The following is a 12,068-nucleotide window of genomic DNA, read 5'->3' as shown; positions in this document are numbered from 1 at the left end:
GTGATCCACCCACCTCGGCCTCCCGAAGTGCTGGGATTACAGGTGTGAGCCACTGCACCTGGCCAGCTGCAAGCACTTCTTCATTGAAACATTTAGTAAGTGTTTACTATGTGCCAGGCACTGTCCTAGGAAGTTGGGGATTACAATTAAGAAAGATCCATTCAAGAGCTCATGGAATTAAAGAGGGTCCTAATAAATCTAGACAAAGTTTTTTCCCAGTCATGGTAAAAAAAAAAAAAAAAAAAAAAAAAATTAAGGGCAATGTAAAAAGTTGATCATAAAAAAATCATCCTTTACTCTGCTTTCTTTCTCTTTTTTGTTTTTTTGAGATGGAGTTTTGCTGTGTCATCTAGGCTGGAGTGGAGTGGCATGATCTTGGCTCACTGCCACTTCCACCTTCCAGGTTCAAGCAATTCTCCTGCCTCAGCCTCCCAAGTAACTAGGATTATAGGCATACACCACCACGCCCAGCTAATTTTTGTATTTTTAGTAGAGACTGGGTTTCACCATGTTGGCTAGCTGGTCTCAAACTCCTAACCTCAAGTGATTCACCCGCCTCGGCCTCCCAAAGTGCTGGGATTACAGGCATGAACCACCGTGCCTGGTGTATCTTTCTTGTAGAGAGAGTTTAAAATGTTCTCTTTAAAAAATGACAGTTGATGTTTTTAAAATCTGTTTTCTTAACAAAATTAAAAGCTGGAAACTTTGAATTGGTTTTCTGACTTTCTTCCTTTAAATTTTACTGCTCTAAAAATTAAAAGTACATGAGGCGGGGGAGGCATCATAAGAAAGAGAACGACTGGCTAGAGTAGAGTAAGTTTACTTTCTTTAATGAAGACTTCTAGGTTGAATGATAATCTGAGTTACATTTGAAAGAATGAATATAGGAGTTTGCCAGGAAGACATGGAGGAAAGAGACACATGACAGATGGAGGAAAAAAGCATGATCTTTTAAGTATTTTTCAATGTGTTTGAAACATTATTATAACGCTAAAACGTTGTTTGTGACCACCTATAAAAAGTGACAAAAACTTTTTAGATAAAGAAAGAGAGCCAAAGGATTATCTAAAATGTTGACATTCTCCTGAAATTTTTTCAAAAGAAATATGCTAGAAACAGACACTGGGGGATATGCATAAACCAAGATGAGGAAGAAAGTTCTAGCTTTTAAGGACATGAATGAATAGTAATGGAGGAAAGCAGGTTAACTTCTATATTGTAATTTCTAAGTGCTACAGGGAAAGATCTGAACAAACTATAATGAGATACAAAGGATATAACTCCATGGCATCACAGGATTAGAAAGGATAAATAAGCTGAACCACAGGTCACATTTCTGTGGCAGCACTCAGACTATAACTCAAGTGTATCCACTGACTGTCAAATCTCTGGGGGATGGGAGTGGTAACCTATTATAGTCAATAGTGTCAGTTAAAAAGCTGAGTAGCATAATGTAAAAATGAGTTTCTACAGTTTTGATGTATTTTAGGTTGGGTATTATAAAATTGTCAAATGTACACAAAAGTAGAGTGAATACTATAATGAATCCCATGTCCCCAGCACCTAGCCATTAAGCTATAGATCCACTCTGGGATCCAGATACAAAATTGATGATCTGTTTCATGGCTGGACGTCATCCACAGAATTTCACAGAAAGTGCATGTGAAGTAGAAAAGGTAGAGAATGTCTGAAACCCCAAAGAAGTCTCCAACTCCATAAGGTGTCAGAATCAGAAGTGACATCACAGAAGCAGAAGACTAGATTCAAAGAGGTTGTGATTAATGGTGCCATTTTTAGAGACAAGGGTGAGTAATAAATGAACCAGAAAGATACACTGAATTATCCAAGTATGTGTGAGTGACAGCAGTAGCAATAGTAATTTCAGACCAGTAAGGGATAAGACTGCAATGAACTGAAATGTAAAAGGAAAGTGACAGAGATGGTAAAATATTTCTTACGAAGGTAGAAGCAATACAATGGAAAGGTTTAAAGGAGGCTTTCTTTCGAGAAAGAAAAAATAATCTTAGACTTTGCTTTTATTGTACAGAAAAAAAGCCAATGGAGAAGAAAATGTTAAGGGCCTAAGATTGTATCTATGTCTTTATAAAGAAGGGAATAACTGACAGAGCATGGTTTCAAAAAGAAATTCAGGGGACAGAAATGAAAACCTATGTACTGGATAGAAAGAGGTTACTTCCACTTAAAAGACTCCCTTCTTCCTCTTTTTACTGGAGGGGAAAAAAGAATGAGCCACAAACCTATTTTAATCATCTTTGAACCCTAGGACTTAGTTTCTATGCTTCAATAAATGTTTTCTTGTTGGTTTGTTTTTTGGATTTTTTGGAGATGGAGTTTTGCTCTTGTTGCCCAGGCTGGAGTGCAATGGCACGATCTCAGCTCACAGCCACCTCCGCCTCCTGGGTTCAAGCGATTCTCCTGCTTCAGCCTCCCGAGCAGCTGAGATTACAGGCATGCACCACCACACCCAGCTAATTTTGTATTTTTAGTAGAGACGGGGTTTCAGCATGTTGGTCAGGCTGGTCTCGAACTCCCGACCTCCGGTGATTCACTCGCCTCGGCCTCCCAAAGTACTGGGATTACAGGCATGAGACACTGCGCCTGTCCTCAATAAATGTTTACAAGTGAGCTTAACAGTGTATTTTCATCAACACAATACTTAATGATAGAAAAGAAGTTAAAATATTCACTTTTAAAATTAAAATTTCACTTAGATAAAAAAAAAAAAGGAAAATTATTCAATCTTCAAGTAATAAGGGCTAAAATGCCCCTACATCCATTGCAATTCTTTTTGAAATCTTCACTGTTAACTCAGAAGCTGATATTCTGGACGATACTAGTGAATGTGATTATTCAACTGTTATTTCAAAGACTACTTATTCTTTAAGTTACCTGCTTTTGAGAGAATGCCATTTCCTTTTGCTATGCCAACATAGACTAGAATATTTACAACATCAGAAACTTCAATATGGAGATTTGTTGTTCCTATATCATGATCTTTAGCAGCAACTACACCTGTGTATAAAACAAGATTTTATTTGACAAAATACTTTATATATATAATAGTATAATCAGATATCCCTCCAAATTAGCTCTATCTGCATAATTTAATTATAATTTGAATTTTAGTTTCCTTATTACAAAAACCTGTTCCAAAAGCCACAATCTATAAAACACCCTATTATTTCAATAATTACATTTCTATTATAATAAAATGTACTATGGTTAAAAATCAAATTAATAAAAAATCAATTAGCAGGTACTTAACTATATTTTGGCTGTTAATTCCTAAAATGTTGCTTAATATAAAAAAGGATGGATTAAAATAACAGATTTAGTAGAAACTAAAAATCATCAGACAATTTGTACGAACAGAAATTCTTTTTTTGAGAAGGAGTCTCGCTCTATTGCCAGGCTGGAGTGCAGTGCAGTGGCACGATCTCGACTCACCGCAACCTCCGCCTCCCAAGTTCAAGCAATTCTCCTGCCTCAGCCTCCTGAGTAGCTGGGACTACAGGTGCACACCACCACACCCAGCTAATTTTTCTATTTTTAGTAGAGATGGGGTTTTACCATGTTGGCCCGGTCTCAATCTCTTGACCTCATGATCCACCCACCCTGACCTCCCAAAGTGCTGGGATTTACAGGCATGAGACACCACGCCCATCCTTGAACAGAAATTTTTTTTTTTTTTGAGATGGAGTCTTGCTCTGTCACCCAGGCTGGAGTGCAGTAGCGCAATCTCAGCTCACTGCAACCTTCATGCCTCCTGGGTTCAAACAATTCTCCTGCCTCAGCCTCCTGAGTAGCTGGGACTATAGGCACACGCCACCATGCCTGGTTAATTTTTGTATTTTTATTAGAGACAGGGTTTCACCATGTTGACCAGGATGGTCTCGATCTCCTGACCTCGTGATTCACCTGCCTTAGCCTCCCAAAGTGCTGGGATTACAGGCGTGAGCCACTGTGCCTGGCCTGAACAAAAATTTTTAAAAATCCAATATAATTCCTACATAGGAGAAATGTGAATATATACCTACCATAAGCACTGCACAACCTGGGTCCTAGATCAGGACGTACAAAAAATCCTGGCAAATGAGAGGCCAAATTGAATTTTCCTTCTGGATTACAATATTCCGGCAATGGCAGACTTTTTAAAAGATCTTCGTATCTGAAGAATAACAACATTGCCTTCTTATAAAGATCTGCATTGATAAGTCTTTTCACATATATAATTTTCAAGTTGTTCAAAACACCAGACTACCTTTCCATAAGACAGGTAACAATTTTCCTTGACTCAAGTGATACTGACTAAAATAGCAATTCTGCTTCTCTAACCATTAAAAGCTGTAATAGAAGGGAGGTCCTAAACAGAGTCCTGTGTTCTTTTTTTTTTTTTTTTGAGACAGAGTTTCACTCTTGTTGCCCGCCTTGGTCTCCCAAAGTGTTGGGATTACACGCGTGAGCCACTGCGCCCAGCCTCTTTAACATGAACATTCTTTCCTTCACTGCCCTAACATAAAGACTTCCCCACTGCTGAGGCTACCAACTCAGTTTTGCTATCAATCAATCAGTCAGACAGGGTCTCACTCTGTCACCTAGGCTGGAGTTCAGTGGCATGATCTCAGCTCACTGCAGCCCCCACCTCCGCGGCTCAAGTGATCCTCTCACCTAAGCCTCGCGAGTAGCTGGGACTAGAGACGCCTGCCACCATGCTTGGCTAATTTTTGTATTTTTCCGTAGAGATGGGGTTTTGTAATGTTGGCCAGACTGGTCTCCAAGTCTTGGACTCAAGTGATCCCCTCGCCTTGGCCTCCCAAAGAGCTGGGATTACAGGCGTGAGCCACTATATGACACTCAGCCTCAAGTTATTTATTTTTAATTGAGGAAGAAAAAGTCTACAGGTCACATTACAATTACTTATTCTATCTCTGGGGATAGTCTTAGTTTGATTAAAAAGTCGAGTCAAAATGAAAAGTTTCAAACCTTGCTGGCATCATAGTCTTGAAGTCTTCTCCTGAAGGCCAATCTTTCAATTTTAAAACAACTGTTTCTCCACTTTTGTTTTTCTGTCGTTCTATAAAGAATGCAGTTAATTACTAAAAGGGTAATTTCTGCCTTTTTATCTTTATTAACATTTGGAGAGAAAGAAATGTAAATGAATGAATGATTTGATTGTTGCACATTACATGCTTAATGAATGCTTGCTTATTGACTTATTACTTATGTAGTATTAAAACCTTTGTTCCTTTTTTACATAAACAGAATTCATTAAATTACCCACTTGTAATATCTCAAAAATTGTTTTTAAAAATCTTGGTAAATTACAATCTTACATTTACACTTTTAATTTTCAAAGAGTTTTACATAAATAATTCAATTTTCACAAGCTTATGGAACTGTCAAATATTTCTCCGTAAGTAAAACAGTTTAAACGGCATCTTTAAGGTCAAAGGAAATTAGTGCTAGAGACAGGGATCGGGGCCCAGTATTTTGTTTCCAATTACTTATTTCTTTTTGTTAGACAACAACGTAAAACAGATGTTTCAAAGACTTAAAATCTGTTAAGTTACATTTGGAATTTATCATTTTGAAGGAGTATGATGGAGAAAATAAAAACCAACATACTTGAAACTTCTTCAAAACCATCCCAGAATTCCTTAACATTGGCATTTGAAATGATGCTATCTTTGCAGTTCAGGAGATCAGCTTGGTGGTCTCCAAAATCAAGACTAATTGATTCCGCCTTCCATAGGCTAATGTTCATTTTCTTATGCACACCAGAAACCACTGCAGGCTTATAAATAAATAGATAAATAAATAACAGTTAAAAGATACATAGACTTTTTTTTTTTTTTTTTTTTTTGAGACAGAGTCTTGCTCTCCTATCCAGGTTGGAGAGCAGCGGCCTCATCACACCTGACTGTAACCCTTTGGGCTCAAGCAATCCTTCCACCTCAGCCTGTTCAGTAGCTGAAACTATTAAATTTCAAGCCTAATGAGTGATTCTCTGAACGTGAGTGTCTCCTTTGAAATTATAGAAATTCAAATTCCCTCAAAGCTTTCTTATACTTGGTGGCGGGGGGTACATGTCCTTTCCACCCAAATTCCCTAACAGCTTTCTAATAATGCAGAAACCAGTAATGGAAGATTTGCAGCTTCTAAAACGACAATAAATGATATATAAACACATATCTAAGAACATCTGATGTATTATTCTCAGGTTTTAAACAAATTCCTGTATTCTAATGAAGCAGAATTCTGGAATACAGAGAACACAGTAAGCTATGGCTTAAAAGTCTCTGAAAAATGGTATTTACTAGGGCTGGGTGTGGCAGTGCATTCTTGTAGTCCCAGCTCCCAAGGCTGAGGTGGGAGGATTGCTTGAGCCCGAGTTTGTGTCCTGCCTGAGCGACACAGTAAAACCCTGTCTCCAGAAACAAACAAACAAAAAATCTAAGTGATTATTAGTATTCTTAAACTAATTAAGATAATTAAATAATAATTATAAGATAATTAAAATTTAGGAACCACAAAAGCAGAATAATCTCTAGCTAGATTTTTTTTTTTTTAAATACAAAAGACATCTTAAAAAAGAAAAAAATCCTAAATTCCGGTTTACTACATGGTTGAATGTTCCATTAAACATTTTTTCAATGAGCCAATAATATATACGACTTTAAAAAGAGGTCCAGGTATTAGCTAATTCTTGCTGGCAATTCATGTATTAATTCCTAGTGCCTAGTACCTATCCAATAATATTCCTGCTTAAAATTATGGTAATCAGCAGCTTGTTGAAAGTAAAATTTTTAAAACAAGGTAAGGGTTAAGCTAATTAGTATATCAAAATAATTCAAAGCAGAATTCTTAGGCTATCATCATGATCTTATTTTTTTGGGAGACAGGGTTTCACTTTGTTGCCCAGGCTGGAGCACAGTGCACGTGATCATGGCTCATGGCAGCCTGGACTTATTGGGCTAAAGCAATCTTACTGCCTCAGCCTCCCAAAATAGCTGGGACTACAGGTGTTAACCACCACGTCTGGCTAATTAAAATTTTTCGGTAGAAACAGGGTCTCACTATGTTGCCCAGGCTGGTCTCCAACTCCTGGGCTGCAGCAATCAATCTTCCCGCCTTGGCCTCCCAAAAAGTTGGGATTATAGGCATGAGCCACAGCACCAGGCCTGTAAAGCTTTCTGATTAGACTCCTTGCCAATGGTATTATTCTCTTCTAACTTAACTTCTAATCTGTCTTGCTGTCAGTTATTATAAAATGTCAATTTGATTATACAGATTCCACAATTAAAACTAGCACCTACAGTATAATGTTAAAACTCTTTAGTATGATATATAAGGGCATTTCATCATTCCTCTAGCCTTCTCCTTACATCACTCTCCTCCATGAACCATCATCTATGTTGCAGATAATCACACCTACTCAGAAAGTTCCCTGAACACCTGTTCTTGTGTATGTCCAGCCTCTTGTCCATCTAGCAAAAAACTTCACTTAACCTCTAAGGAATCAATTTAGACTACCTTTTTGAGCTAGTATCCTAGCTTTGACATTTCCTTTTCTGGGTTCTCATAGCACCTTGAACAAAGTTCTTAAAACACTTAACATAATTATGAAAACAATTATTTGTGTGACTCTTTTCTACCTCAAAAGCACACACAAATTAAATAAAATTTCAGCCCAGTAATGTCATCAGGGCTTCAAGGAGACCAAGGCAAAAAAGACATGCTAAATCTTGTGTATATGCAACGTGCAAGTGTGCATTTCTTTTTTTGGGGTGCAAGATTCGCTTTCATCAGATTTCGAAAGGGATTAGTTACCTAAAAAGATCAAGAAGCATTGCACTAAAAATAGTTCTTACTCATTTTTACATAGCTTACTCATTTTATATTCTTATTGCCTATGACAGAGACTGGATCTCTTATTAGATGCTCAATAACAGTTGAATGAACAAAGTAAACATTTTCCAGAAAACAAGAAATAAATTTACAGGAATAATACTGTCATACAAATACTTAATTTGTTCATAATTTTTGCATTAATGTAGTAAACTGCCATCTGAAATGTATATCAAACATTATCAAAACTTTTGTCCAACAGAAAATCATTTATATTAGAGGAGAGAGAATATAGTTTGTCATTCAAGATTCGATGAACTAATTTGTAAGGGAACGTTCTATGTATAAATATTACAGACAAGAACATCTACATAGGTTCATGAAAAATGCTGTTAATATTAACATTTTAATAGTAGACATGGATCTACTAACTGGACTAAAATATCAATCTAAAAAAGAGGAGAAAGGAACTGCATTTTGTAAATTCAAGGCGCTATTACATGTCTGTTCTGACAGATCAAAAACTAACATAATCAATGCTTCCCTGTTAATTCATATTAAATCTGGCCAAAAAACAGGAATTGAGAAATAAGCATTCTGACAATCTTTTCGGTACTTTTATATCTTATTGTCCCCCAAATGTGTTAAGTACTATTTCCCCCCTCTATTTCTATCCCTAAGGAGGGAACCATTCTATTTAATAAGCTTCAGTTCTACCAAGTGTTTTTAATCAGCCTAAAATACACACCTGTCCTTGTTTCCAACATTCTTTGAAAAGCTTCCAATTATTGCTATTCTTATAATCCTTAAGCCATAAAATATGTTTCTCACAGATCCAAGAATGTGGTATATCACTGTATAATTTATTATTTTCATCCACTGCAGATATTATGCTTTCTTCAGGCTCTTCTTTAAGCTCTGGTTTTACATTTATCTTGGAGGTTTTACTTGGTGGAATTTTGTTTTCAACAACTGAAGCAATTATGTCATCAAGAATGTTAGGCATAGTCCGTCCACTTTTGCTACTCTATTAAGGAAAAAACAAAACAAAAAAAACCTGTTTTTGAGAGAAATCATATACATTTTCCTCCCACAGACTTATTTTTTTTAAACAATATCCCTAAACTCCAGAATATATGCACTTAGATTTGAGTTCCTATATTCCTGACAAAATGCAAACCAGAAATCCGGTTGTGTGAGAACTGCCAGGTCTGAAGAACTTGGAAGTACAGCCTTCCTGTCTTTTACGTCGTTATAGGCCTGGGACAGAGAATACAGGTAGGTGGCATCCCTCGTATACATTTTAAAAATATTTTTAATATTTTATTTTATAAGAAATAGAGATGGGGGTCTTGCTATGTTGCTCAGGCTGGTTTCAAACTCCTGGCCTCAAGCAATCCTCCCACTCAGCCTCCCAAAGTGCTAGGATTATAGGCATGATTGACCCCCCAGCTCACTACAACCTCCACCTCCCAGGTTCAAGTGATTTTCCTGCCTCAGACTCCCAAGTAGTTGAGATTACAAGCATGCACCACCATGCCTGGCTAATTTCTGTATTTTTAGTAGAGATGGGGTTACACCATGTTGTTGGCCAGGCTGGTTCCTAACCCCTGACCTCAGGTGATCTGCTTACCTCAGCCTCCCAAAGTGCTAGGATTATAGGCGTGAGCCACCACACCCGGCCCCCATATACTTTTATTTTTTTTTTGAGATGGAGTCTTGCTCTGTCACCCAGGCTGGACTGTAGTGGCATGATCTCAGCACGCTGCAACCTCCTCAGCCTCCCGGGTTTAAGCAATTCTCTGCCTCAGCCTCCCAAGTAGCTGGGATTACAGACACACGCCACCACACCTGGCTAACTTTTGTATTTTTAGTAGAGACAAAGTTTCACCATCTTGGCCAGGCTGGTCTTGAACTCCTGACCTCGTGATCCAGCTGCCTCAGTCTCCCAAAGTGCTAGAATTATAGGTGTGAGCCACCGCACTCGGCGCCCCCATATAGTTTTAAGATAAATTATATTGCTCTTCTTTTTGCCTGGTAAATAATTAAAGCAAAATTTGACTTCTGATTATTTTAAGTAACATTCAACATTCACTTTCATGTGGGTTTTTGCCTTCACTAGACAAATAGTTTCCAAATTCTAAAGGGGTATCTTAGGGATCTTCTGGAATCGAAGAGCCTCCCCTCCACCTTTCACCTAGGAAAAAAAGATGGAAAATGCCAGCTTTCAAGGTACAGTTATAATGCAAATAGAAACATGCCTAGCAATTTGGTACACTTGATTTCATCTGCATATTGGGTAGTTCAGAGCCAAAAACCAAGTCTCCAAATCATCTCTGTTTAAGGCCCACATTAAAACCAAAAATCTGGCATCACACTCACTGGGGCGCCCATTGAATATACTGGGGCAAAGGCAATGCCAGCATCTGTAGACCCCACACGCAGCTTTCCAGCTGTTGTAGTCAGCAAATCCCGTAACGTTGAGCCTTGTTCATTATTCTGGGACACAAGAGGTGATGTTCTGCCATTTGGAGATTCAGAGTTGTCTTGTTCTCTTTCTTCTTTAATTTGTTTTTCAAGGGTAAGTTCTTTGTTTTCTGAAATAGAAAATTTCACAGATTTTGTTTCATTTTTTGTTTTGAGACAGAGTCTCCCCCTCTGTCACCCAGGCTAGAGTGCAGTGGCGTGACCTCGGCTCACTGCAACCTCTGCTTCCCAGGTTCAAGTGATTCTCCTGTCTCAGCTTCCTGAGTAACTGAGACTACAGGCATGCGCCACCACGCCCAGCTAATTTTTCTGTATTTTTAGTAGAGACGGGGTTTCACCACGTTAGTCAGGCTGATCTTGAACTCCTGACCTCAAATGATCTGCCCACCTTGGCCTCCCAAAGTGCTGGGATTACAGGCATGAGTCACTGTGCCCAGCCCTTACAAATTTTCATTCTATTAAGCATGGTGCTAAAGTACAGATAAAACTGGCCCCAGCATTTTCTAGTGGGAGATAAAAACTGAAGGACGCATTAGTGATTATTCACCTAAACACAAACCTGAGGATGAGTGAGGTTTGAGACCAGCCTGGCCAAATGGATTCAAATAATCTAAATGTAAAAAGGCGTACCTCAACATTGAAGACATGTTTACACCTGTTACAAATGAAAAACACTATAGCAAACACAGGTAGAAAATACAGGTAAGTTGGCCGGGCGTGGTGGCTCACAACTGTAATCCCAGCACTTTGGGAGGCTGAGGCAGGCGGATCACTTGAGGTCAGGAGTTCCAGACCTACCTGGCCAACATGCTGAAACCCCATCTCTACTAAAAATATAAAAATTAGCTGGGCATTGTGGCACGTGCCTGTAAACCCAGCTACTCAGGAGGCTGAGGCACGAGAATCGCTGGAACCTGGGAGTCAGAGGTTGCAGTGAGCTGAGATCATGCCATTACACTCCAGCCCGGACAACAGTGTGAGACTCAGTCTCAGAAAAAAAAAAAAAAAAACCCGAAAAAGAAAATATAGGTAAGTTACACATCTAGTGCTCTGGTGGCTTTATCAATATGCTCATCCACAAACAATTCTGTAACTAACTTTGGTATGTAGTTAAAGGAAGGCTAAGACTGGGTATGGTGGCTCACGTCTGTAATCCCAGCACTCTGGGAAGACGAGGTAGACTGCTTGAGCCCAGGAGCTCAAGAACAGTCTGGGCAACATGGTGAAACTTCACGTCTACAAAAACTAAAAAAAAAAAAAAAAAAAATTGGCCAGTTGTTGTGGTTCACGCCTGTAATCCCAGCACTTTGGGAGGCCGAGGCAGATGGATTACCTGAGGTCAGGAGTTTGAGACCAGCCTGGCCAACACGATGAAGCCCTGTCTCTACTAAAAATATAAAATGAGCTGGGTGTGGTGATGCATGCCTTTAATCCCAGCTACTAGGGAGGCTGAGGCAGGACAATGACTTAAACCTGGGAGGCAGAGGATGCACCGAGCCGAGATTATGCCATTGCACTCCAGACTGAGAAACAAGAGCAAAACTCTGTGCTCCCCCACCTCCCAAAAGAAAATTAGGCATTGTAGTACATGGCTGTTACTATCAGCTATTTGGGAGGCTGAACTGGGAGGATCACCTGGGCCTGAGAGGTCAAGGCTGCAGTGAGCAACAATTGTGCCACTGCACTCCAGCCTGGGTGATAGTCTCAAAAAA

The 12,068-nt window shown here is 38.9% G+C and overlaps 1 protein-coding gene across 3 annotated transcripts in view; it reads right to left on the bottom strand.

The window, feature by feature from the left end:
* The window catches only part of JMJD1C (jumonji domain containing 1C), a 325,504-nt gene that overhangs the window by 13,017 nt on the left and 300,419 nt on the right, over positions 1–12,068 (bottom strand). For all 3 annotated transcript variants that reach the window (XM_011944096.1, XM_011944098.1, XM_011944097.1), the window contains 6 exons: positions 10,252–10,466; positions 8,618–8,896; positions 5,647–5,815; positions 5,005–5,095; positions 4,059–4,189; positions 2,911–3,033 (listed from right to left, as the gene is read on the bottom strand). In XM_011944096.1, the coding sequence (XP_011799486.1) occupies positions 2,911–3,033; positions 4,059–4,189; positions 5,005–5,095; positions 5,647–5,815; positions 8,618–8,896; positions 10,252–10,466 (1,008 nt within the window). The remainder of the gene's footprint in view (positions 1–2,910; positions 3,034–4,058; positions 4,190–5,004; positions 5,096–5,646; positions 5,816–8,617; positions 8,897–10,251; positions 10,467–12,068) is intronic.

The sequence above is a fragment of the Colobus angolensis genome, unplaced genomic scaffold, assembly GCF_000951035.1.
Source record: "Colobus angolensis palliatus isolate OR3802 unplaced genomic scaffold, Cang.pa_1.0 Scaffold226, whole genome shotgun sequence".
NCBI lineage: Eukaryota > Metazoa > Chordata > Mammalia > Primates > Cercopithecidae > Colobus > Colobus angolensis.
This window is presented reverse-complemented; position numbering and strand designations above follow the sequence as displayed.